Source organism: Peromyscus californicus, unplaced genomic scaffold (assembly GCF_007827085.1).
Source record: "Peromyscus californicus insignis strain IS unplaced genomic scaffold, ASM782708v3 Scaffold_3__1_contigs__length_106647218, whole genome shotgun sequence".
NCBI lineage: Eukaryota > Metazoa > Chordata > Mammalia > Rodentia > Cricetidae > Peromyscus > Peromyscus californicus.
In genome coordinates this window covers 56,338,472-56,365,935 of record NW_026294551.1, presented here as the reverse complement: position 1 = coordinate 56,365,935, position 27,464 = coordinate 56,338,472, and the positions used below count along the sequence as shown (strand labels likewise).

General features: G+C 45.8%; 1 protein-coding gene and 1 long non-coding RNA gene across 8 annotated transcripts in view; one reads left to right on the top strand and one right to left on the bottom strand.

Annotated features, from left to right (window-relative positions):
- Positions 1 to 5,539, bottom strand: part of Shisa6 (shisa family member 6) — a 314,399-nt gene extending 308,860 nt beyond the window's left edge. The window contains exon 1 of one of the 2 annotated variants that reach the window (XM_052756896.1): positions 4,846 to 5,539. In XM_052756896.1, coding sequence (XP_052612856.1) covers positions 4,846 to 5,489 — 644 coding nt within the window. In that variant the 5' untranslated portion in view covers positions 5,490 to 5,539. The remainder of the gene's footprint in view (positions 1 to 4,845) is intronic. The other variant, XM_052756895.1, reaches the window with a different exon arrangement.
- Positions 5,540 to 7,553: 2,014 nt separating this feature from the next.
- The window catches only part of LOC128122414 (uncharacterized), a 35,783-nt gene continuing 15,872 nt past the window's right edge, over positions 7,554 to 27,464 (top strand). For 4 of the 6 annotated variants that reach the window (XR_008222426.1, XR_008222425.1, XR_008222424.1 and 1 more), the window contains exons 1-4: positions 7,554 to 11,455; positions 11,548 to 11,626; positions 12,195 to 13,712; positions 25,488 to 26,569. This is a non-coding gene — a long non-coding RNA (uncharacterized LOC128122414). The remainder of the gene's footprint in view (positions 11,456 to 11,547; positions 11,627 to 12,194; positions 13,713 to 25,487; positions 26,570 to 27,464) is intronic. The other 2 variants (XR_008222427.1, XR_008222429.1) reach the window with 2 other exon arrangements.

Genomic DNA, 27,464 nt, shown 5'->3' with positions numbered 1-27,464 from the left:
AAGACCTAAATAATATACCGCCAGGCCCTGGAGAAATCAGCCAGCAGAACTAGATGGAGGAAGTTCTTTTGGGTATCACTGCCTTTTTATTCCAGATCTATAGGCATGTCTGTCTGGGATAACTGACCTCTTTCAGTCAGCACACTTTTCAGATGTCTTAACCATGGCTTTCTGCACAATCGATACGAACCAACACCCCAGCAATGCAGTCTCTCGTGCAAATCAGCTGAAAACAATGAATTATACTTTGTCTTTACAAGCTCCTTAGCAGACTAGGACTACGGATAAATTCTTGTTTCTGGGCAGCAGATTCCTTGAAATGAATGTATTCTGAGACAGGGCGGGATGAGGCAGATGTGCAAGTCTTCTGAGCGGGGGTGGGGGGGCGGTGGGAGGGAGCAGTGCAGAAAAGAAACATGAAGATAGTGAGTAACATGACCCCAGAAGGTTTTCAAGGTCTCAAGATCATTGAAAAGCCATTTGCCTGGTTGTATCACTAAAGCAAGAATGAACCCAGTTAGCCTGTGTGTCAAGGAAGCATGCTGTGGAGTTTGAACCATGTTCTGCCTTCTCTAGGCCAGTGGGGCTCCCATGCAATGTGTCCACATACATTCAAGAACTGGAACAAAGTCACACCTGCAGGAGGCTCGGCAGCACTGTGTTTTGTTCCATTAGTGGTAACCATCAACTTTTCACCCAGTCACTGTCTTATTTGTTGTTACCTTCTTTCTGCCTTCCTGGGCTCCTGCACCTAACCCTCCTTCGTAATGCTTCTGGAATTTCCCAGCCTTCCCCGTGTGCACTTCTTTTTAAACTCAAAGAAAAGGGGAAACATGAAAAAGGGGAGGCACTTCAGCCCAAGGCAAGATTCTTTTCTCCCCTTTCCTTCCAAACATCTGTATTTGGAGTTAAAAACAAGCCGATTTAGCTCAGATCAATTCATAATGGGGAGCCCACAGTACTTGAAAAAAATGGGTGTGTGAGAGGATTTGACAGCTGGTCTCTCCCAATACTTAGAAACAGTTCTTCACTCGCTCAACTCTGGAGTGGTTCTGTTACAACAGTGTTGGCCTAGAAGGAAAGCAGAGCTCTCCTGGTTTGTAATTAACTTCTAGAAGGAGAAAGGGCAAAGCAAAGTTTTCCCTGGCCTATGCTAGAGATAAGAAAGTTAGTTCAGAGACAGACTCTGCAGATGAATTACCTCCCAATACCTTCCCCTTCTCCTGATGACGTATACTCTGGCTCTGCTTCTCTGAGCATCCTCCCCTGCCCATCATTTCCCTACCCACCTTCCTTCATACTCCCAGTCCCGTACAGGCACCTCTGACTTCACCAACTGTGTCTACAGCATCTTAATAGCTTCCTGACCCATCTGTTAATTAGCCATTTAAAAAAGAAGCCACACAGTTCCTCCTTAGAGTGATTCTCATCTCCGAGACATTAATGAATCAACTCATGGTGAGGAGGAGGAATAGGTTTGGATGTGAGACAGCTAAGGGCAAAGTAGAATGCCAAAAGGGGCCAGCCTCCGAGGCTGGATGCTGGGCAGAGCTCATATTCCTGGAGGACGTGGGTCATCATTCTCTGGGCAAACAGCCTCAGGTAACGACTACAGAGACACTCAGGAAACATGGCAATCAGTGGATGCCTGCAGTTCCAACCTCTCAACCTGAGAAGTTCTCAAGCAGGGGGCAAGAAGGGGATGCAGCTTCTAATAGAAATGGGGTTCCAGCCAGGAAAGGCAGGACACCCTCACTCAGACACTCAGAACTAGCATCGCTTTCTCCTCCCCAGAGCCCAACTAGCCGAGTGCAGGTATGTTTGCATCATTCCCACTGCCTTGTCTGTTAGAATCGCCAGAGAGCTGCCTAGTTCCCCTCCAGACACTGACTTCTCACTCAGAACCCTGCTAGCAAGAGCTAATCACTTCTAGAAAAAGCAAAATCTGCTGCAAGGGAGGGAGAGATGTAAGAAAGCCCAGCCATAAGGAATATGCATGTGTATGGCAGACAGAGGGCTGCCCAGCCTGGGAACACCAAGGCAGAGCAGATGGCCAATCCCTTCTTCCATCTCTTCTCAAACTCCCACAGTATCCCTTTGCAAGGAGGCTTTGCTCACCGAAACTCCCTCAGACTCAGGAACGCTTGCCCCAGGGAAGGAAGGGGCTCAGGTCTGCCTGTCTTCAGGGAGGCTCACACACTGCAACAGCTCTGTTCTCCCTTTCAGTATGGACACATCTCGGCTCCACTGTTTCAAAAAGCACAGAACTGAAACACATCCCCTCTCCCAACTTGGCCTCTGACCAGGAGCATTTCTGTTCCCCCCTCCTCCCTAGGAAAAACTCATTACTCTGGGAATACATACCTTCTCCATCACCGCCCCCTTTCCCCTCCCTTGCCTCTCTTACAACACACACTACGCAACTGCCCCCAGCTGGGGTGGTCAGCAGTGACATCTGAGGTGTAAGCAGAGAAACAGGAGCTTCCTCCCCCGGGGCCCACCCAGAGGTGCATTGCACGTGAGAGTAATGTGTGCACTCACACTGACGCACTTGGAAGGAAGAGGTCCAGGAGATACGCTATCTTGCCAGTTACCCAGAACTGAAAAAGACTTTCCCTGAGCTGCTCAAGGTTACTCCTGAGTGTCCTTAAGTGTCACTCATCGCGGTGAGTCTCATTCATCACTGATCTCCAACCCCACCCCACCCCACACCACCCGCTACACATACCCTGACAGGCGTTGTCCCCTATCCACCCAGCACCAACCAGTATAATGGTTTCCAAAGCACTGGTCAGGCGAGGCTGCAGCTGCTAGAGAGGTGCTGTGAACTGAATGAAATCAGGAGGTAAATTTGAGGGAGAAACATCACATATTTACATAATGGTCTGGGGCCTGAAACCCCGTCCTTTCCTCGTGGTTCACCCTCTCCTCCTCCCACCCCAGAAATAATGGTCCCAAGAGACCACGGTTACCCCAGTGTGGGACAACGGGAGTCTATGGGGAAGATGAGACTACTCTCAAGAACAGTGGCTTCTCCAGAGCAACATGGCAATGTTGGTTTTCACGGGGGCTTAATCTCAGACTCTGAGGCCACAACCTTATCAAACACAGGTGATGCTGAACAAAGTGTACGAGGCACCGGGGGCAGGACAGGGAGAAACCCCAAGAAAGGTTTGTGAGAATCAACTAGAAAGAGGTAAGAGCCAGGGTGGGTTTAATGAGACAAGAGGAAGGAAGAGGCGATGAGCCCCTGAGTCCTGGGTCAGAGGTGACAGATGAGGAACAAAGGTACATCTTCAGAAAGGCACCTGCCCCTGAGCGTTTCCTTCTTTGCTTTCCAAGCTGAGCCCAAGAGAGAATTCACAGCCAGACCAAACAAACTCCTGGGAAGTGTCGGTGTCTTGCTCTTATTCTGCTCACAGTACCCATCCTCTGCATGGCAAGACATGGAGACCACAGACCATCGCTCACAATCCTAGTTCAAGACCAAAGGGATGTTGAGTAAGCCTAGGCTGAGATCAGCTAATGGAAGAGTGGCTAGCCCAGGTAACGAGGGGGTTAAAAGGGGATGCTCCCTTTACAGTAAGCCCAAGTCTAGTACTTGAGTGTGAAATGTCTGCATTTAATGGATTTGAGTCAATGAAACCTGACAGGGAATATCATCTTCTCACACTCACATTATCGGGGGGGGGGGGCAGAATCAGCTCCTTCAGCATGCCTAGAAATTTCTACCTGCCTTCCTCTTTGCAGCAAGGTAGGAGTGATTAATGTTCAGAGCTCCTAAGGGAGGAGGTTGTCAAGCCATGAGGATAATAAGCAAGGTGCATGGACCAGGCTAGGCTTGGTAGGTCAACTCATAAGCAGTGGACTGGGGGCTGGGCCTGGGAACTAGGGCAGTGCCCACTCTGCGTGCCAGAAATGGAAGTGTTTCCTGGGGCAGGGCTTTCATTGAAGCCACATCCAACCATTCATCTTCATGGGGACACGGGGCGCATAGCTGACTTCGCATCCTCTGCCTGTGCAATTCCTAAAGGAGAGACAGGGCTCCTGCTGTGGCTTTGACTTCCCAGCGATCTCCCTGGGAGCCAGAGACAGGGTGGGAAGCAATCGGAGTGCAACTATGGACTGTCACGTTTTTAAGCTCCCGTTATAAATTTTGGAAAGGGGCAGTCCCCACTGTCTTTGCCATGTGTGCAGTAAAAGATGCCCAGCCAGGCTGAACACCAGTGTTAACTCAAAGAGGCCTGCCTTGGAGGAACAAGTTCTCCAGCCTCTGCAGGAAAGATGAGCACCCTACTGGAAGGCGTACCATCTGTGCTTGGTCAACACGCATGGGGAACCTTCTTCCCAGCAGAGGCGGCCACCCTTTCCGTATCAGCCCGCTCTTAACCCCTGGGAACATCCCAGCTTACACTAACCCACTTGCTATTCTTTTCAGTGAGGTACTCACACTGTTCAGGTCTTTATATTAAGGTGGCACTCCAGTTTAAAAAAAAACAAACAAACAAAAACCTAAGCGCGGTACAACCCATAGTAAAGTGGCCACACACCATGAAAAAGAGAGCCTAGAGATAGGGAAATTGGTGAAATTCTTACCCTTGAACACCCTCAACTCCATTGATTGGTACTTTGTGTCGCAAATCCCTCTAACTCTAAAGGATGCCTAGCTGCTTCCTATGGAACAGGGGAGAGCCACAAAATGTATTGCTCCTAAAGGAAGCGACTGTGGAAGTGACTTAGAAGGAGAGAAGAGGTGTGTGCATGAAGAGGACTGGAGGTGGGGGGGTATGTTAAGAGGGGGTGAGGCCTGGGGACCCAAGGCAGGCACCCAGAAACGCCTCTCACCTGTGGATGTTCATCTCTCGCGGGGGGCGGTGGGCCTTGTCATAGGAGACCTTGGCGAAGACGCCCGCCACGATGACGAAGGCGATCACCCCGCAGGTGATGTAGACGGTGAAGTTGGTTTTGTCCTTCTCCGGGTCGTACTTGTTCTCCGGCCCCGGCGACACCACCTTGGTGCTGGGCGTCTGCACCCATACCGGGCTTTGGTAGTTGGTGCACTGGCGCTGGTCCAGCTTCTCGTGGCGCTTCTTGCAGCAGAAGCGATAGTAGCAGGTACCGCAACAGTACAGGTAGCCGCTCTCGCTGTTGTTACACTCGAACTCCTTGTCGTACTGGCCGCTCACGTCGTAGTAGCCCCAGCACGTCTCGTAAGTGACGGTCGCGCTGGCCGCCGCCGCCGCCGCCGCGGACTGTCCCCGCCGGCTGCCCGCCTCCGGGACGCCGGACGCCCGGGCGGTGCTGTTCAGCTCGCGGCCGCCGCGGGCTAGGGCACCTCCGGAACGCCGACCCCCGACGGCTCCCGCGCCAAGGGTCCGGTTAGCCGCGCGGCCGCGGGCGGCGTCTGCGCCGGGCGGCAGGTGCAGGGACGAGAGCGACAGCAGCAGCGACAGCAGCAGAGGCGGTAGCAGGAGGCGGCGCAGCGCCATGGCGGGGCCGGGCGGGAGGGCGCGGGCGGACGCGGGCTGCAGGCCGCTGCCCCAGCGGCTGGCCGGACTCCGAGGGCGGCCGCGCGGGCTGGGCGAGGGACGCGGGCCGGTCAGTGGCGGGGCGATGGCGCCATCGAGGCGCGGGCGGTGGCGGGAGCGCACGGAGCGGCGGGGCGCAGGCTGCGCGGGGCTCTCAGGCTGCGCGCCGGCTCCGCGCTCCCCCTGCGGGTTCCGCGCTCCTGGCGGGCAGCCCCATCCCCCGCCCGCGGCAGCGGCGGCCCCGCGCGGCTCGGCTCAGGCCGGCCCCGAAGCGCTGCTCCCGGAGGCGGCGGCGGCGGCGTGGTCCCGTCCGGGCAGGTCCTGCGGGACGAGACGGTGCAGCGGTCACGGGGTGCGGGGATCGGCGGGCTGCCGGGCGGGGAAGGAGTGCGCAGCCCTCGAGGAGTGCGTCCCGGCTGGGACGGTGGCCCGAGGGCGCACAGAAAGCCCCTGCGGGAGTCACCCGGCCGACCGGCCCCGGTGAGGTGCTGCCTGCTGAGGCTGGGGTCCGGCGGGCAGTCCGGGAGCGCGGCGGCTGCACCTCAGTCACTCACCGTACCCGGCTGCGACTGCAGCGGCGGCGGCTAGGCGGGAGCGCAGCGGTCGGAGCTAGAGAGCAGAGCTGGGAGCCGCCTGCACTAGTGCCGGAGCGTGTGCGATAGGCGAGAGGGAGACACACGCACTCACACAGCAGCACACGCGGGAGCGCCGCGCGGGGAGGGCGGGGAGGGAGGCCAGCCGCTCGCCGCCGCCCACGTTTCCACGCCTGGGCGCCCGGGTGGGGGACGGCAGGACTCCTCTTTGCCTCTTCCCCCCTCTCTCGAAGCTCCGCGTCACCGAAGCCCGGACACCAGTTAAGCAACACCGCGCATTAAGCTGGCAAAGAGGGAGCTCCCCCTGCTCCCCACTTCTCATACCCCGGAGCAAGATCAGAGTGAGCTCTCTGGAGCCGGCCGCGGCAGGGTCAGACGTCCTCTGACATTATCGCCCTTCCAGCCCTCTTGGTCAAGTACCACCCCCGCCCCCCTTACCTTAGCCTTGTCTTTGCGCTGCCAGTAAGCGAGTTGGGGTTTCTGCAAGCCTCTGCCTCTCCCTAGTGGTGATGCTCGCAGTCAAGATAAGAGGTCAAACCCATTGCTACAGGTTCCTACACTGAGGCCAGGGGTCAAGTGGGTCTTGGGCCACCAAGTGCCCTGAACTTAGGCTCTTTTCTCCTTCATCTCTCATGCAGGAATGAGATAAGTACAGCTCTTAGTGACACCTCGAATTCCCTCTTTCTCCAACTTTTTTTCAGCGTTGAGACTGAGTTTAAAAGTAAACAAAAAGAAAACTACCTGGGTTTTAAAGATTCCTTTTGGAAACTCCTGTATCCCTGTGCTGAAATTCCTGTTGTTGCTGCTAGGGGAGGCGGGAATCAGAGGCAGGCATTCCCTCCTGACCAGAGTGAGGTAGGCATTCCTGTAACCAGGCTGGCTGAAAGGAGACCCAAAGTCTGACATTCCAAGCTGTGTGGCCACCCCAAGAGGGAGTCAGAGTCTTAGTTTGGAGTGTGTCCTTGGAGGAAGTGGGGGAACGGAGAAGATGAGCAGCAGCCAGCCAAGCTTCTGGCCATGTGTCCTGAGTACTTTGGGGGAAGGCAGGGGACAGACTGTCGGAAGTATGGCAACAGAAATGTCCCTGAAATAGTCCACTCAATCCTACTCAGGGGGTAATTCAAACAAAAGATCAGCATTCAGGAAGCTCTGGCAGTAAATGGACGGATTGAATTGGAGCTGGAACTCAAGATTCCAAGACACATGGGGACATTTTTCACACTGGGATGGGTAGAGAGAGATTCACTCATTCTGGCCGGCTCTTCTAGAAACACTCCATGTGTTTCTCAATACCACCTCCTCCTCCTCCTCCTCCTCGTCCTCCTCCTCCTCCTCGTCCTCCTCCTCCTCCTCCTCCTCCTCCTCCTCCTCCTCCTCCTCCTCCTTTCTTCTTCTTCTTCTTCTTCTTCTTCTTCTTCTTCTTCTTCTTCTCCTCCTCCTCCTCCTCCTCCTCCTCCTCCTCCTCCTCCTTCTTCTTCTTTCTTGGCACTTCCTGTTTCCTTCATCTCTTAATGGTTCTGCTAACCATCACTTTTACTGCCAATCCTGCCATGTGCGCTGGTAAGTGCTAGGATAAGGAACAAATAATGTAGCCCCTTCTGTAAGGAGTTCATTTACAGAGACAGTCAAATGATTTCTGCATGGCATGTTTGTGTCCACGACAGAGATGGGCACAGCCTAGTCTCAGAGCAGGGTATAGGCATCTAGCACAGCCCAGGAGAGGAGCAGTGATGGTTCAATACAGTTCTCAGGGTACTCACGAAATGCATGGTGAAGAATGATTAAGAATTAGAAAAACAAGCAAGAAGGTAAGGATGCTTCCAGCAGAGGAAACAGTAAAACCGGAAGAAGTGAATTAGTGTGGGTGGGTGAACTAGGCATACAGAGTGGTGAAACTCTTAGAGGGGCTTCTAAATAGAGCAGCTGGGGGGCACTGTAGGTCCTGTCAAGGAATTTGTATGTATTTCAGCTGCTGGGGAAATATTGGTGAGTTTTAATAGGGGAAGATGCTATCAAATTATAAGTTTGTTACATCCTCAAGTCTATTGGAGAAGACTGGACACAGGGAAAGCAATTTAGAAGCTGTGCTGGTAATCCAGATGCAAAATTGATGGAGCTATGAAGTGGACATACGGGAGAGGATGCCTACAATGGAGGTGATGTTCTCATTCAGAAGAGCAGGCTCAAGGCAGTTAACAGTGGTCATGTGGAAGTGTCTTTGAGAGGTCCACCTGAGGCAGCCCCCCAGGGCAACAACAGAAAGCTCAGAGGAAGCAAATAGGCACACATACTTGGTATTCAGGACAGTGTATTTGAAGAAAACAGCACTGTGCCATTGAATCTGAATACTATGTGTGATTTCTAAGCCAATCTCTTCCTGTCTTCTAGTGTTCCCATCTCTTTCATTTGTCCAGAATTTCCGTATGTGTATCTGGACATTCCCTCAGAAATATGCAGAAGACTAAGTTGTTCTCATGAGAGACTCTAACAAGATTTCATCAATCTTACCGATAAAGGGAAACTGACTAGGTTTCTCAAGTCAACTTTCCCCCAATAGGGGCAAATGTGTTGTCAATTCCTGTGCTCCCAAATCATGACATCAACAGACTCACAGAAACAGTATTTTGGTAGGCTAGACTGTGCACAGTTATTTATTTCAATCCTTATTGTAATACATGCTATTATTACTGATACCTCTCCTGTTCACTCTTTGGGGTTGATCAGGTGACTTACCCTCCATCATGCTCCCCCCTGACCCTACCCTATTTTCCACTTTTTTTTTTGAATGTTAGATTCTTGGCAGTATTGAAACATACTTTATTTGTGGATTTGACCCATTTAAAAGTTCCAGAGAAAAATAACTTTCCCCAAACATACACTGACTTTCTGAAGCCCTGAGGCTATAGGGAAAGTGCCCCAATCCTTATTTCTGAAAGGTATGTTCCAATTGGTCTGAGCCAGCTGTAACAACCACCTTCTCTTTAACAAGGATTGGTTAAGAATGCTTATGGGGGGCTGGAGAGATGGCTCATCACTTAGAGTTCTGGCTGCTCTTCCAGAGGACCTGGGTTCAATTCCCAGCACCCACATGGCAGCTTACAACTGTCTATAACTTGAGAATTCAACCCTCACACAGACATACATACAGGCAAAACACCAATAAAGTAAAAGTAAATAATTTTTAAAAATGCTTGCGTGATCTAGTTCTAAATAAAGGCAATCTGATGGGGAATGGGTAGACTTCCTTGCTGTTAAAGCGGTAATAATTTTACACTTCTGAGCATAGTTGCTCTGGATGGTAGGGGGTGGGGAGTGGTGATATTCAGCTTGATAGTCATCAGTACTGCTTACTGGGTGTCTCTGCTCTGCCCTTCAGGCATATAGTGGAATTGCAACCCATGGGCTTCCTGTAAAAAGCAGGTGTCCTGCTTGGTTTTTTTGGTAATGACACAAGCTAGAGTCATCTAGAGGGAACCACACTGAGCAAAGCCTTTGGAGCATTTTATTAATCAGTGATTGACCTGGAAGGCCCAGCCCATGGTGGGTGGTGCCACCCTGGGCAGACAGTCCTGGGGTGTATGAAAAAGCAGACTATGCAAGAAGTGGGGAACAAGCCTGTGAGCAGCAGCCTCCCGCCCATGACCTCTGCTTCAGTTCCTGCCCTGACTTCCTTTGATGATGGACTGTGATATAGAAGTGTAAGATAAAATAAACCCTTTCCTCCCCAAGTTGCTTTTAGACATGGTATGCTTTTCATAGCAATAATAGCCCTAACTAAGACAGGGAGATAAGTGGACATGTAGTGTTCATTCAGTGAGTTGCGAGCAGGAATTGTGTGTGGTGTTTCAGAAGCATCCAATTGCAGTGGCATCCCCATCCCACACTTCTTGTTTCCTTCTGAGGCTGGGATAAGGAAGCTTCACTGTGAGAATGGTTTTCGTACCCAGGGTTGGCGCCCAACGTCCGGCCACATATATCAACATAAGGCCTGAGAAAGCCAAAAAAAAAAAAAAGTCTGACCAAGCAGTTTCCTGGTGCTGCATCCTGGCTTCCGAAGTCTCAGGTAGGCTGGGGGTACAGACATGGCTCTTTTAAGAGGCCCTGCTGTGCAATTGAGCACTTGAGCAGCTGGCACTGGGCACAACTGCCTGCCACAGGCAGACACAACATTCCCAGAGCTGGAGCAGGTAAATGTGGCTCTGGGATCAGTACCTGCCTGCATGAGGTTAGACTCTGACAGAACCAAGTGGGGCGGAGCCAGTCACCAGCATGACATGTAATAAGTGGATCCCCATAGCAATAGTCTAGCAGTTTAATTTTGACTCATGTGGTCAGAGGAGGCTGCAGACATGCAGGAAGTCAGATCCCGACCAAGAAAACCTCTGAACAGCTATAATACGTTTTAAAATGTGCTTTGATGCTGGAGAAAGAAAAGAAAATGGGTATAGACAGTCATAGGAAAAAATAAATAGTTTAAAAATAATAAAGTAATATCTTTAAGGACAGAATAAAGTAATATAAAAAGAAAAAAGCCATGTAAAGGTGGGAAATACACAGGACATCTGGATCTTGTATGGTGTTTGGCTGACTTTGAATTTCTTGGATGCTGATGAGCAAATGGCAGCTGCTGAGAGACACTGGATTATGGAACGAACTGCTGAATTAAATCAGCCTATATACTTTAGAAATCTCTTGACTTTGAAATGGATGTTGGGAAATGTGTTGTGTTGGGGGAGATGTTATGCTTTTGTTTCCACAGGAAATAAAAAGTTATGGTTCTCTTCAAAATTAATAAAGATCAGATTTGATCGGGGCAGACCTCCTGAAAATCTTGACTACAGACATGAAAAATGAAACCCCAAAAGACTATAGGACAGGTGACATATATGCTGATCCCTCTACTATGGGGACAGATCTGAGACTGGATGGGACATGATAAATCATGTTGGCTACAGAGTCCTCATGACTTATTATTACATGCCATTCTTTCATATGGCATAGATAGAGGTTTGGTTATACAGTCCAAACAAACTTATAAAGTTAACGGATGCCTTTGTCTTGCCCAAACATAAAACAAAAAAAAATCATCTTTAACTGACTTGTGCACACTGCACATTCCATACTTGTGTTAATGCAGATATATATGTTACCTTTAAAAGTGTATGTGTTTTCAGGGGGAAAAAAGGACCAGACACCAATAAAGATAAGTATCCCTGGTGATCCAGCCCCTCAGAATGCCTCTGTTGCAGTTATCTCAAAATTCTATATCCAGAACAACTTCAAAGCTGCTAGCTGAGATGGTCCAGCCTCCAGACTATCCAGTCAAGACTTCAGGTAAGCTCTATATTTTCTCATCACATAGAGACTAAACAAAAAATAATACAGCTAGCTCTCTTAGGACTTGACCATTATCCCAATTTTCTCAGGGTCCTCTAAAGAAGTCATCACCCCCAGACAACAGGAAGCAGTCTAGAAAACATGATGCCCACATTCCCAAGAGGTGGGGTAGGTGGTTTTTGCTCATTTGGTGTGTTATAGAAGTTTGTCGTCATTTTTTTTTTTTGGGGGGGGTTGGTTATAAGTTGTTATTGGCAATGATCAGGAAAAAAAAGCTGAAAAAGGAGATTAGATTCAAGGATCTCTTTCTGACAGGAAAAAGGAGGGATATAATATAGAAATGATGGGATAAAAGGGTAAATTATTGAATCTACTTTTAAACTAAAAAAACTCAACTATCAATCTTAAATATTGTAATTGGTATATGGATTTTTATATATTGATACAAATCTAAGGTTATTTTCGTTATACTGTACATATGTTTAAGATATTATACCTATGCAGATCATTTAAAAATGTAATGTAAACTTCTAGTCCTTGAAAGCTATTTAGGATAATAAAGAAATACAGGTTAGAAGTTAGTCATCGATAACAATCAAACTTATAGTTATACTAGATATGTTTCCAAGGTCAAACAGAAATCTATTTTAAATAGATAGATGGTCTTCAAATACTTCAAAGGCTTAAAGAATGTGGCATTTAAAATGTTTTACTAACATAAGGTTTTTCATGACAGTGAGACATGTCTGCTCCTGGAAGCACAATTTACTTCAAAAAAAGATGATGGGCATCAAAGAACCTCCATATGGAATTTGCTTTCAATGTAGCAAAGCTAGCCATTTGGGCAAGAAACTGCAATTGCCTCAACTGCTGGCAGTGTGCTGTCCAAACTGGACAAGCAGGACACAAAAGAAAGCGACTGCTGAACTTTGCCAAGACAAGGTGGGACAGTCCTTCAAGATTCCTGCTTCACAGAAAAGTCTGTCAGATGTTCTAGGCCTGTAGGCCAAAGATGGATGCTCCAACATTGCAGTGGAACCTTGGGTGACTGACCAGGCAGCCAGATGTCTCTGTCATTTCTATAGTTTCGGAAGTTGTTTGCTCTACACTTCCTGTTTACTCAGGTAATATTATATCCTTCTCAGGTCTCTGATGAGATTAAAGACTAGATAGTTATAGTTTTATAGTTTTCCTTGTTACCAAATTCAAAAGAGAAACTTATATAAGAGATGTAAAGTTTATAAGGTTGAGAAAAATGAAAGCTTATGTTGTTTATCTAAGAAGATGTTTTAAGGTCTAAAAGGGTATTTTTAGAATGGTAATAAAAGTTATAATAAAAAGTGGTTTATGTCTAAAACTTTGGACTCATCAAAATAAAATAGATAATAGAATAATTTCTCTAAATTTGACAAATACAAATGGACGGACCATTGTGAGCGTATTTCTTACTTGATAATTGTTCTTATTGTATATAATTTTACTGTATTAGCATTAAAACCTTTCCTTTTTATTTAGACAAAAAAGTGGAAATGTTGTGGGATATTTGTTCACTGTGTGAAACTGTATTGCTGTGATTGTTGTAATAAAAAGCTGGACAGCCAATAGCTAGGCAGAAGGTATAGGCAGGATTTCCTGGGAGAGAAAGGAAGAGGAAGAGGAATCTAGGCATGCAGGAGAAGCCAGAAGACACAGAGAGAAAACAGAAGTTGCAAGATGGAAGAGAGGTAATGCCACGTGATAGAATGTAGATTAATAGAAACAGTTTAATTAAGTTATAATAGTTAAGCCTTGCCGGGCGGTGGTGGTGCACGCCTTTAATCTCAGCACTCAGGAGGCAGAGGCAGGTGGATCTCTGTGAGTTCGAGGCCAGCCTGGGCTACAGAGTGAGTTCCAGGAAAGGCTCCAAAGCTACATAGAAAAACCCTGTCTTGAAAAAAAAAAAAAAAGAGCTAAGCCTTATAAGCCTATACATTGACACAGCCTAAGCTAAAGGTCAAGCTTTTATAATTAGTAAGAAGTCTCCATGTTGTTATTTGGGGTAGGTGGTAGAAAAGAAAGTCCATCTATCCAGGGTCCTTTACTGAAAGCATGAAAGATAAAATACATTTGTTTGCTTTTTTAAAGCCTCAAGAATTAAAGTCTGTTAACTTAGGACATCCTAATTCACCCTGGGAAGGTGATAGATGAAAGGATGGAGCTACACCACAGACTTATGCCCAGAGCCCTCTCAACTCTGGTCTACTAGCAATGTGAGGTAAATTCCTCCCCAAGCCTATTTGAATATGGACATCCTTTTAAATGTAGCCAATAGCATTCCTAATATATGAACTGCATCTTGTCATTTTTTTTCACTTTTTTTTAAAGACAATATTTCTCTGTGTAAGAGCTCCAGCTGTCCAGGAACTTGCTTTGTAGACCAGGCTGACCTTGAACACATAGAGATCCACCTGCCTCTGCCTCCTGAGTACTGGGATTAAAGGTATGTGTCACCATGCCCAGCTACATTTTGTCATTCTTTATTTTGATTTTCTCTAGGGTTTTGAATTAGCTATGTAACTTTGTACTGATGTATCAGTTTTATGAATTTCTGTTTTCACCTTTATGAAAGGAGAGGGGGATTATGTCCTAGAAGACATACCATCTTTTCTCACTATAAACTTTACCATGGCCTCTAAGCATGAACTTGGCCTCTAAGCCCAGTGTGATCTGGTCCTCAGCTGATCTAAGCCTGTTTCCTTTTAGTCTGTCTTGACTTCTCCCTCTAGTCATACTGGTTCACTTCTTCTCCCTGAGAGCCTTTGTAGTAGCTTCATTCTCTGCCCATAGCCCCTTCTTGCAGGCATGTGCAGGATTCTTTCTCCCACCCTGTGGGCTCTGCTTAAGTGTGATAAATGGAAATGGTGCAGTACCCATACCCAGTTCTTCTCCCACTGTTTGGATTTGTACCTCCTCCTGATACGTTTTTCCGTCACAGCATTTACCACCATCTGATAGACTTTAGACAATCCTGTTCTCTCCTCCCAGCTACAATATTGGCTCTTGATTCAGCTTTGTTGATTCCTGTATTCTAGATGCCTACATCCATGATAGAGGTCCAGTAGTCTAAGATAGACACAGAAAGACTCCCCTCCAGCTGTCAGACCCTCTGGGGTCTTTAGAAAGTCATCCCCTCTGAGAACATGCCAGCTTCCCCAAGAAGCCCATATCTAGTGACAGATTACAGTGGGGGTACCAATGTGTAGCTATTTCAGCACCAAACCCTCGGGTGAGCTTGTCTTGTCTGAAGTCCCAGAGTACCCCGGAACCAAGGTTTTACTGAATCTATATCACATCTGCCCAATCCTGTTTTCTCCCCCATTTTCATCAGTGTTGTTCTTCTAGAAAAGTCTGCGTGCCAAATTTTGTTTCCATATCTACTTCAGAAGTTCTGATCCTGTGCCATGGGCACTCAGAAATTTACATTGAATGGATGTTTCTGAGTCCCCCATTTCTCTCAGTGCCATTCTTGTTAGCAATTGCATAGCTTTTGTTCTATCTTCTACAGTAACAAGTTTGAAACTATCTCCTAAGGCCACCAGTTCCGATGTTAAATAATCTAAGTCAGAAAATTAGAGTACATTAGCTTTTGTTAATGCTGCTGATAGGTAAATCAATTTGTTCATTCACACCAAGCTTATAGTTTAGAGTGGCCTTCATGTTAGGATGACATTTTTGCATTCATGCAAAACACTGCATACACACTTTAGCTCATTTGGAAAAATGCAAGCCTGTTACTCCAGAACTGTGTGCATTTAGGGAACTTCTTGTGCAGTATGATGTTTCAGGGTATCATTGTCCCTTGTTTTTACTGTGGGGGCTTGCTTTCCTCCACTCTCATTCCAAGGGATCTGCATGGGCCACACAGGACCCACACTGCAGCAAAACACATGTCAGTCAGCTTGTATATTCAGGGTGACTTGGTGACAGAAACTCACCCAGTGAGATGAGTGACAGGACTCGTATGAGCAGGGCAGGAAAGAACCTCACTCTTCCCTCTGGATTGTCCTGTGGCTACTGGTGTCCTCACAGGAACCCCAAGAAAAGAGCTGGTCTGGGGAGAGGCTGAGATGCAGAGAAACATGATCCTGTTAGCACATTTGAGTCCTGGGTATAGCATCATCTTACTAAGTCTGCCCACAAGTGTACTTTTTAATTTGTATATTGTGTGTGTGTGTGTGTGTGTGTGTGCCACAGAATGCCCTGCAAAGGCTAAAGGAAAGCTTTGGGGTTTCCACCATGTGAGTCACCAAGATCAAACTCAGGTCATCAAGCTTGGTGGCAAGCACCATTACTGCTAGCCTTCTAACCAGCTTAACCACCAGATACTTTTATGGAACCTGAGCAAATACATCCTTGTTTTACTTAGCTTCTATTCACTGGGCTTTCTTTTTGCAGCCCAAAGGATCTTACCTAACACAATCAACCTCACAGCTCTCTGAGTTCAAGCAGGAAGAAGTAGCAAAGCCTTCCGATGAGTGACCAGACATACCCTCTGCTCTGTTTACAGCAAGTGAGCAGTACAGCTGAGGATGGACAGAGCAAGTCAAGTCAGTATGTGGGAGATATGACTAGTGAGGGCCCCTTCACAGCGGCTGCCATCAGGATGCACGGGTAGACTTAGGCTAAGGAGCTGTGGTTCACTAGGAGCATCCAGGAGAAGGAACAGACACAGGTAAATTTAGTCTTGGTGGGAAAATCCACATGAGTAGATACCAAAGTATGGGGGAGCATACAGAATGTTCCAGAGAATAAATTGAGCTTACCAGACACAGTGTCCAAGAAACACATCAGTCTTAGCCATAGATTTGAAAATTATCATGAACATAGTATTCACTCTAGTAGAACACTCCAGAGAGACAAGTTTGGGGGACCCAGATAGTTATCAGCACAGAACATTGGTTAGAGACCAGCAGCTATCATCTGCTACCAAGCATGACAGAGGACAGGCCCAGGAGTGGTGGCACTTGCCATTGGCAGACAACTGGAATCATGGACTAGCCAGCAACAATGAGTTAATACAGGGAAAGGAAATTGAGAATTTCAATGTAGACATTTGTTCCATGGGATGGCTAAAAATAGTAGAGACTAGAAGAGCCAGAACCTCCCCTGAGTCTTATGTATACTTCAAAGGTAGGACAGGGTAGTCCAAACCACTGTTAAGTTTTCTGTCTTAGAGATGCTAAAGATGGAGTCACTCATGGCCATAGAGAAAGCAGTTCCAGAGCATGTGGGAAAAGCAGCTTTGAGGTGAGTGAGAGGTAAACACATTTCATTCTTTTTCTCTCCCTCCCCTGAAAAAAAAGAATGGAGTCTATTTGTTCTCTTTTGAATCTGGAGCTGACATCATGACTTGCTTTACCTAAGAGAATATGGTAAAAGAGACATTGTGTCAACTCTCCCTCTCTCTCTGGAGAACTTCTGCATTTTTTTGGAATCTAGTATCCTGTAACAAACATGGCTAACTTAGAATATTGAGTGACAAGAGATCACATGAAAAGAAATCCTAGAATTCCAGAAAATGACTTGAATATTTCATTTCCAGCCAAACTCCCAAAGGAATATAACCCTGGACTGAGCCAAAGTAAAGCCAGAACAACCAACCAGCCCAGCCCCAGCCAAAAAGTAAGAGATCACAGGAATTCCAGGTGTTTTAAGCCATTCAGTGTTGTGGTAGGTTATCACAACATAATTACCAGCTAAATCAAACCCAAGAGTTCAGACTCAAGATAGAAATGGGTTAGGAGTAACTTCTGGCCACAAAGATATCTGACATTGTTTTTGCCAGCTACTACTTTATTCCCCTAGGCTGAATAACAGAGTATCACAAATTGAGAGAGGTTTAAATAACTGAGTAGTGGCCGAGTGGTGGTGGCACACACCTTTAATCCCAACACTTGGGAGGCTGAGGCAGGTGAATCTCTGAGTTGGAGGCCAGCCTGGTCTACAGAGTTCCAGGACAGGCAGGGCTACACAGAGAAACCCTATCTCAGAAAACAAAACAAAACAAACAAACAAAGAAATGTGTTTGTTGGCAACTTCTGAGTGCAGTGAACACAGGATCTACCCAAGGTCTTTGTCCTTGGCCAAGCCTGTTGATGGTTGGCTTCTTGTTCATATGGTCCTCTTTCTACTTAAGTGTCTGTCTCCAAATTCCCTTTTTATTATTTTTTAAGGAACCTAGATACTAATTTAGGTCAATCCAGGAATGGTTATCCTTTCCATGCCCTGTCCAGGTCTACACACCTGCCCTGGTAAGATGCAGGAGATTCTGAAACAGAATCCTAGCACCAGGTTGACCAACCAGCAAGTGGAGCAACAGGAAGTTTATGGTACATGCTTATGACTCAAACTATGGCACTACAGTCAGATGAGCACATGGGAATTCACAACCTCGGGATTATTTTGGTCTAAGTCAGACATGTCAAAACAAGGATGATATCAAATTATCCTTATGGCTTGCCTGGGAAGGGATTAACTGATCTCTGGGCTCATTTTTTAAATCATTTATTCAGTCATTAGGTAAATATTTAACCACTCACTGTTATGTACTAGTCACTAGATAGACCCTGAAAAACACAAAGAAATAGATTATACTTTCTGATCTACAATCGGGTACCCACCTTTATGAAGCCACCCTCCTTCATTCTATTACATTTCAGAGACTGAGAGAAAGAAGAGCCTCTGTGAGAGCAGATTAGAAATGTCTTTCCTCCTGGATGAATGCCCAATAACTCCATAGAAAATGGACTTTCTCCATTAGATCATCATCTACACGATGAGAAAGATGCCTTTGAAGATTCAAACCACCTTGTGAGATGTCCTAGAAACATAACTGAATGGCCTAATACATGGGTCACCAATTCACTCAATGCCTTATCAGCTTGTGGAGGGATGCCCCCATCAAGGAGGCTGCTTTGCTGTTGGTACAATCCGGAATCATCCAATGTCATTTTCCTCATGCTGGAAGTAATGATACTAAAGTACTTAAAGTCCTGCTAGTTAGAATTGATACACATCTTAAGAGTAAGATGTGGTTATAGCATCCAACAAATACAAGTTTTGTGTTTTCTTCTAACACACACACACACACACACACACACACACACACACACACACACACACATATAATACCGAGAGGAGTATTGCACTGCACACATATTTTGGGTCATAAGACAGCTCATTTTAATTTGTATTCCTGAGTGAGTTTGAAGTGAGTTATTTTCAACACACATTCATCTGGGTCTGTGGAATATGATTTTTCTACATAATATTTTAGCTCACCCCTGTTCCATACTAGAACTCCCCCTTCCTGTGCCCACAGCAGACATCACTAATCAATTATAGGATTCCTTCCTGCTGAGACCAGTTATAGCCTCAGAAAAACCTTCCAACATACAGAGCTCCAAATAACCAGCAGGCGTTAACTATAGTTGGGACTAGCACACCAAATTAATCCTGTTTGCCTAACAGCTCAGTGAGAGATAGCAGTCAGAATAGTTCAAGCATGACTCTATTATTTTATGGAGACATGGATTTCAGAATTTGTTTCTAACTACGCAGCATTATTGCCACAAACCAAAGCATTTATAAGATGAAAGGGATAAGCCTGCAAGGGACACACACCAACATGGACTAAAAGATGCCACTGCTCTTTAGCTCAAGGAGATACACATTAGCATTGGCACTTCCTGAGAAGGGTGGTAATAAAGAGTGTGCCAAATGAATGCTGGGAAAAAAAACTCCATGCCACCACTCCCATATATGCTTGTGTAGATTCTGCACCTTGCTGTCACACTTGCCCTCTGGTTGGAATTCCTTGATACTTTATTCAAAACCACCATGAATTAATCTACCAAAATATATTTCTTCATAAAAGTAAGAGTCCTGCTCGAAGTGCATTATACATAAATGAGATATTTTCTTGGTCCCAGATTCACATCAATCATATCCCACCTCTAGAATGGGCAATTTATGTCTCTGGTCATTCAGCTCACCTTGAGCTCCATTTCTGATAATGTGAAAGATATCATACAAAGTAGTATTTTTAGTGGAAAAAGTATACATGATTTTTTTTTGAATTTAGGTTTAATGTCCTTTGAAGAAGAAAAAAAATGAGCTTGTAATTAGATCTCACCCACTGATCTCAGCCTATTGACTAGGCACAAACTTGCCATTAATATAGTCAAATGAATCAACAGCAATTCCTGATTCTCTGTCAGGAAGTAGGCACCAGTTCACTGGACCATCTGTTGGTTCAGTGCCAGGAAAGGGTGAATCACTCAATAGGCGAGTACCATCATTAAAAGAACCGAGGTCATTGGGCTGAAAAGGACCAATTTTTGTTATTGTTACCTGGCATCAGATTTCAAAATTGCTAATTGGATCCTGGAATTATTTCAGTGGACAGATGTCTAGTCTGACATTCGAGGCCCTGATCAAGACACTGAATAATAGCATCATGGTGTTGAGGCAGGTTTTGTAAGAACCAGGTGCCAATTAAAAGAGGGATGTCTCATGCAAGGACGCTTGGCGGGGGAACAGAAAGACGACCTAAGGACCTTTAAAAAAATTTTTTTGAAGGTCTGTCTTACTTATTTTTACAAGTCCTAGCCCATTTTACAGTCCTGTTCATTTTCCAGCCCCTGCTACAACTCTATTGCCTGCAGACATGTCTTCGGGACAGCAGATGAACTTCCTACAAATCCTCTATAGGAAGATTCACCTACTAGCAAGAATACCAAGGGCTGGAAGATAAGGTTGGAGCCATATTGGTGTGGCGACAGAGATAGCAACATGCTTGTAGAAAGTCATGGATCACAGTGAGAGACTGAGCCTGGGATAATCCTGAGACATGGAACACTGGAGCCGTGCTCAGGCCACTTAGATTGGGCAAAAGTCAGGGAAGGCACATGTGGAAAATGAAGCTGAAGACTCATTTGGAAGCAGGCAGTCAGCCCAGACAGTTTACACTGAAGAAAGAGGTCAAGGCAGGGCAGTGAATTAAACACAGCAGACAGGAAGACCTCAGAACAGGAAAGATGATTCAATGTCCATCCATCTAGCAGCTGGGCATAGGGACAGCCACAAGATCTGACAGATAGGGCAAGGCACTGTCGTTGGGTCGAGTTACAGCAACAATGACCCTGGCTATGAAATAAATGCCTTGCAGACTCTCAGCACAGAAGATACAAGTTTGCAAGCCGTGGATTCTCTGCTTCTTGCAGGTAGAAATAACTGGAAGTGCAGCTGTGGTGCTGGACAAACCCAAATGTTGAGGAACTCTGGCCCAAATGGCCTCTGCTTGCTGATTGGGCTAGCCATACATGCATACATTTCTATACATCATTTCCACCCCAAACCTACCTGAAGGTCTCCCACCCACCCAAGAGGATGCCACAAATACCCATGACATGCTGCTTGTGTAGTGCCGTGATTAGAAACACCTAGTTGACTGTCATTGATTTTTGTCGTTACACTCTTCATCCCATTTTTTTTGACAGCTTCTTAATTTTTTTTTCCTATCCACATTTTTCCAATTTTTTTATATATTCCCCCTGGATATTTTAAAGACAATTTCAGGATATACAAATTCTTCTAAGGAAAACTAAAGAAAAGAAAGTCGGTAAAAGAATAACAGACGTGGTCTTAATCGCGATGTTTTCAATATACCATCTCAGAATCTCACTCCTTCTTGTGCTATTATCGTTTTTGTAGAAATTGCACACTGTTGGACAGTACTTCTTAACCTAGGGCTGGTGGTAAAACAGCGAGACTGCATTGTGCAAGTGTCCATGTTTAGGAGCTGTCTCACCAGCCAACCGATGAACTCAAACCCTCACCAAAGAGTAGATATGTATATACACTCTGATGATTAGTGTTGTCAGCCTGACAATCTAGAATCACCTGGGAGAGGGGCCTTTAAATATATCTGTGAGGTTATCTTGATTGCCTTAGTTCAAGTGGAAAGGCCACTCACTACGGGTAGCACTGTTCCACGGTTGGGATAAGCAGCACGTACTCTGCACTCTGCTTCCTGACTGCGGGATGCAATGTGGCTAGCTAATTCTGCTGCCATACCTTTCTCTCCATGGTGGACTGTAAACCAAAATAAATCCTTCCTTCTTTGAGTTGCCTTATGCAGGGTACACACACCCACAGAGATAAAAACAGAGACAGAGAGACAGAGATGACACAGAGAGAGAGTGAACATAAAACTCTTCAGAAATAGAATCAGATCTGCATTCCTCAAAGCTACTGTTTAGTAGCTTGGTGACTCCTCTGGAACACTCTGTGGCTCGGTTTCCTTTGCTATGAATAAAGAGCTTGCTATGGTTTGAATAAGAATTGTCATTCACAGGCTCATGTGTTTGAAGACTTGTTTCCCAGGTGGTGGCAGTGTTTTAGAAGGTTGTAGAACCTACCAGGTGTGACCTAGCTACCAGAAGTATGTTGTTGGGGGTGGACCTTGAAGGTGATATTCACTTCTTTCAGTGTAAAGGCTCTGCTTTCTCATCTGCCGTGGGCCCCCACAGCTATCAACCCACTGTGCTTTCCTCACTATGATGGGCTAAAACTGTGAGCTAAAACAAATCGTAACGAATGAAGAGAGGTACTGAGCTGTACAGAAGCTCTGGCTTGCACAGATCAAATGGTATCCTGAATGTGAAATCAAACTGGAAACCCAAAAGTCCAATAAAAGTGCTAGCTTTTTCTTACACTGTCAAATCTCTCAATTCCATCAAAGCAGAAGGGCAGGGCCAAAAGCCAAACCAAACCAGTTCTGTCAGTGAGGGACATGCAGTTTTAGAAACACAGTGCACGTCCTCCATGACATTAAAATCTCACCCAGTTCCTCATTAGCTTTGTGTACAAGTAGAGAGGGGACGGAAGCAATGTGGCAGTTATCCACATTATTAAATTAATTATCCCGGTATTTGGACAAATGCAATTATAAAGCCTTGCTTCTCCATTCCTATCTGGACACACCTCTCTCTTCTGGTGTGTAAACATCCACCAAGAGCACAGGCCCTGTGTGAACAAGCTGCCCTGTGGAGAACAACTGTTCTAAGAGGTTCCTGCAATTATCCTTGCGTGGCGTTGATTTTGTTACCAACCCTCCTGAGAGCCAGCTCCAAGGAAGGAATGAATAGTTCAAGATTTTCACTTCAACAGTTGTGACCCCAGTAGAGCCCCACAAATGATGCTGGAACCTAAGACCCAAGTGATCTGAACTAGCAAATTAAACAATAAGCCCAAGGAACCAGGCCCCACTTTATTACCAAGAGAGTAACACCTTTTAATTGGTTAACACAACAAATAGAGAGGTGGCAGCTTTGGGAAGCCAGCTTCAGGTCTGCTCACCCATTAGGCCAGTTTGAGAAAACAGAACCCTTTCCTTCCTTAATTTGGAAGCTGTGATTTTGATTAGGAAACAAGGGGTCACAGAGGACCACGCTAGAGACAGCAAGTGAAACAGAAGGTGGCTGCCAGCTGCCGAGAACTGAATTTGTTAGGACATCCTCTTAAAGGTATGTGTAATTGAGTGAAAATAACTTCATCAGTTTAAGGTTAGAAGGAATTCATTCTTATGGAAAGTCAAGGAAAGACAGAACCCCATTTCTTAGGATTCATGTGAAAGACCTGGGTTTTTTGGGAGACTTTAAGTTTGAATAATGCATATGTCAACTTCATGGATCCATCCCCAAATTTGCTTCCTTGGCTCAATTACTCCACTCTGTCAATAAGGCTGTACAAATGAATTAGACAGCTGAAGACACTGCTCTTACTTCTAAATGAGACCACTTGAAACGACAAGTGCTAGGTAGCCTCGCATTTTAAAAGAGTGGCTGTGACCATTCTAATGTTTTACAGAGAAAGGGGTAGCTGTGAATTCTTGGGCTCTGATAAGCCTTGCCAAGGGTCTTTTTTGCAACCCCAATCCAATTTCACATGGTAGTTGTTGTTCATAGGGGCAAGAACCAAAAGTAACATATCAACTGCGGTCCACACTTCATTCTGATATATTAGATTCTCCCCAGTGCCCTCTTTCCGCTTCAAATTCCCACCCAGACTCCCATGTTTTGCTTCACTGTTATAGCACAGGTCCCTCTGGAGCAGTGGTTCTTAACCTTCCTAATGCTGCAACCCCTTAATAGAGTTCCTCATGCTGTGGTGACCCCACAATCATAAAATTATTTCATTGTGACTTCACAACATTATGAACAGTAATGTAAATATCTGATATGTGACCTCTGTAGAAGGGGCATTGGACTTCCAAAGGTGTCGCAACCCACAGGTTGAGAACCAAATCACTGCTCTAGAGTCTAGACTGACAAGAAATTTTAACAGGTTTGAAGAGCAGTGCTGCTCTGGTGTTTTCTAAAAGATTCTACAATTTGGGTTTGTTTGGCAGTTTTTCTCATAGACTCTGATTCCAGAGTTGGGGAGGATGACCACCAGTGATACCACTTGTACAAAAGATACAGGCTATTCAAGATGGTGCTGATCCTGACCAGTCCCAGCTAGACAGTATTGTTAACAGTTTTCTCCACTGTGATTAGCCATTTTCTCTCCTTCACGCTGTACTCTTTGGAAGTCACTGTGTGTGTCCCACACAAAATGAGTGGGGATGTATCTCCATAAATTATCTGAAGGATTTCACACTTTGTTTCTTCTTGTCTACTTATTTACATGTTTGATCATTCATCTACAGCAGGATAGACTCATGGATATTTATACTTAGGGTTGTTTAATATTGCATTATTCATTTTCTTCTTCAAATTCTTGCAGCTTTGTCCATTGAGTGCTCCATTAGCTGACTTGTGTGTCAATTAGACATATCCATCTAGGTTCTTAAATTCCTATCTTGATTGCTTTTGGAGCATTTTGTTCCTCCCCTAAACCAAAAGACCTTTCAGGTTCTCTTGTGTGTTTCTCAAAGCAGTCCTGGATTTGGTCTTTTTCTCAGAGTCCTCCTGATTCTCTTGATTGGAGAATGGCCATATTTGTCTTAATGGCCTTTACTACAATCTCCCAATCCCTCCATGTCATATTAGGATCACAGTTATTTCTCGATGATTCTTTAGTAATCCCTGGAGTACCTTCAAAGACAGATGCCCAGAAGATGAATGCACTAGAACCCCCTTCTTTCACATCTCTCACTTCTCTGCTCCTACTAACATTGACACTTCCCTTTCCCTGCACCAACAACAAGAGCCAATGGTAAATTAAAAAGGAAAGCATACAGTGGCTATTAAGAGAAGTGAGCTCAAACTATCTCGAGTGACATATTAGTTTTTAATTAATGCTGCTCCCATTTTCTCACTTTCCCAGACACATGAATGCAACAAGAATCGTGTTGGCATCTGCGGAAGCAAATGGAGAGAACAGCAGTTTAAAGGGAGGGGATGAGCGCCCCCACTCCCGGTCTGGGTACACTCTGGGGCAGTTCACAATACCACAATATGCATGCGGAATGCCGGCAAGCAGTGTGGAAGTCTAGTTGGAGTTCCAACTGCTGTGGGAACACATTTCCTCCATGACTGGCTGTGTTTATTTCCCACCATTCTAGGCGCCTTTGAGGAAGACTGCAAGTACGCACAGGGCCAGATTACAGGAAGCATAGGGGTCACAGTGAGCAAATGAGTGCTCCCCACCCCAAACCCTGCCGCTTATTTCCAGACAGGCTCGAGAGGACATGAAAGGTCATAGCCCCTCCTTCTGTTGATATCTCAACGGCACTTCCTTCTTCACTCCCTCTTGTTTGGAGTATTGTTCCTCTGCTATCTCTGAGAAAGTCATTTGCTCTAAATTAGACTCAGCCAACTATTTGTCAGCACCAATGGTTAACATGGGCAATGCACCAAGGGACAGAACATTCCAGAAGCAGAAAGCCATGCATTATTGACAGACTACAGAATGGCAGCTGTGTGTAATGTTATATACATAGATGCTGGTTTTATGGACTTTTTTTTTTTTTTTTGTCTTTTAGAACTAGGCCTGGTGGTGAATACCTCAGCTACTGGGAGTCGGAAACAGGAAGACTACCAGTTCAAGGCCAGCAAGCTGGGGGCCAACTGGAGCTGTCTAGTGATTTCAAGGTCTGCCTAGGCTGCACAGGGGATTCACAACCAGCCAAGACTATATAGCAAGACCTTTTGGCAATCAGACAAAAACAACACCAACAAAACTGACCTTTTATTTCTAGACATGTGTACTCATTTACCACCTCCTAATTTCATAAGCAATGTATAAAGGCATTCTTGTTTTTCTGAAAAATGAAGTCATCATAGATGAAGTCAAAGTCCCCTTTCACATGCACACTTTACCCCTACTCTCTCCCACAACCCATCTAGGCCACTTTCCTTGCCAAATCCCAAGACAAAATCTGTTTTGAGTTTTGTGCATAGCTTCCCAGATAAAAAGGTAAATTAAAAAAATGGATGCTTGACTTCAGGGCTGTCTAATTCCAAACGGCACAGCTGACAATCACTGCCTCACTTCATCCTTCTCCCTTTCTCATTCCCCTGTCACTTAGCTGGAGTTGGTTATCACATTCCAGACAGTGCTCAGAATGGGGATGAGCCAAGATGGCTTGTGTTAAAATGGAATCAGCAGCCGCGCTCTCGAGAAAGCCTGGGGCTGGCCAACGTGTGCAAAAGTCCTCACTAATTAATCCAGACTGGACCAGGTCAAAGGAGGCAGACATGGAAGTGAGCAAGGAAGCAAATATCACCAAAGGATGCTGTTGGGAGAGGATGTAAAACGGAGAGAAAAGACCCAGGCAGAGGGGCGGGACCTGGGCAAGGAACAGTCTGGTTCTCAGCCCAGGAGAGACTCCCCAAAGCAAAACAAACCCACAGACTGGCAGCCGAGCAGACCATGATCAAGGGCCAAAGATATCGTTCTCCCAGAGGAGCTACTTGTTCTGACCAGGGCTCGCTTCCACAGAAGCCTGCTGTACTGTTTGTGACACTGGAACCCAGAAACTCCTGTTGTCCCCTTAAAAGACTCAAAGCTTTTTCTGGGTTTCTGTGTTGGTCCCAATGATTACAGAGGACTCAGCAGGTTGGGGTAAGGGCATGTTTATGTGTGTTTGCCAGAGGGAGTTCTTCCTTTTCTGGAAAATAGAAGCAAGTTTTGTTGTTGTTGTTGTTTAAGCTCCCATGTGCTTTTCCTGTTTCTATGTACATGCCCTTCTTCCCAGCAGACACAGACCATTAATCCTTGGGGAGGAGAGGCAGCTGCTTTGATAGGGAGAAGATGCATAAGTCTGATTTGGAAAGGAAGTGAAGAGGAACTTCTGACCTTCAAAACTGAGCACTGTGTATACAACATAGCAGAGAGCCAGGCATTAGAGGGAAGGAGCCGTTGTCTAACTCTCCAGTTCCCTGTTCACACATTTCAGACAGCAGACAAGCCCTGAGAGCTTAAAAGTACAGCAACCTGGGCAGAATGGCAGAAGTTAAGGCAGGTCTCCATCTTTCCCACCTGAACGTACAATAGTTCAAGGCAGTGAAAAGAGAAATGGACGAAGAGAGAGGAGAGATGGTTAGACATGTGGCCGGCCCTAATCGTCCTTCTCGAACAAGTCTATCTGTTCTTTAAAAGGTTAACAGGGGTGCAATAAAACTTTAGAATGTATGAGAAAGAGACAATTGTGAATTAGGGGGCATTAATGACAAAGCTTTAGACAGTGTTTTCTGAGGACGAAAACAAAGGAAAGGCATTCTGTGGCTGGCCGAAATGATAACACTGCGATATTTGGTCTGCACTAGGGGAAATTCCCTAGCTGTGAAGCAGCTTGTTAGCTGCCTTTGATCGGATGCACTTGAGCTGCGTTTTCTTCTGTTAACATTTATGAGGAAAAGCTAAGTTTTACTTGCTTTCAGATCAAGCAAATTCAAGTCAATTCTGTAGGCCTCACAGGGTTTGTATGCTGGGAGATTCTTTGGGCCTGGTGTTCATT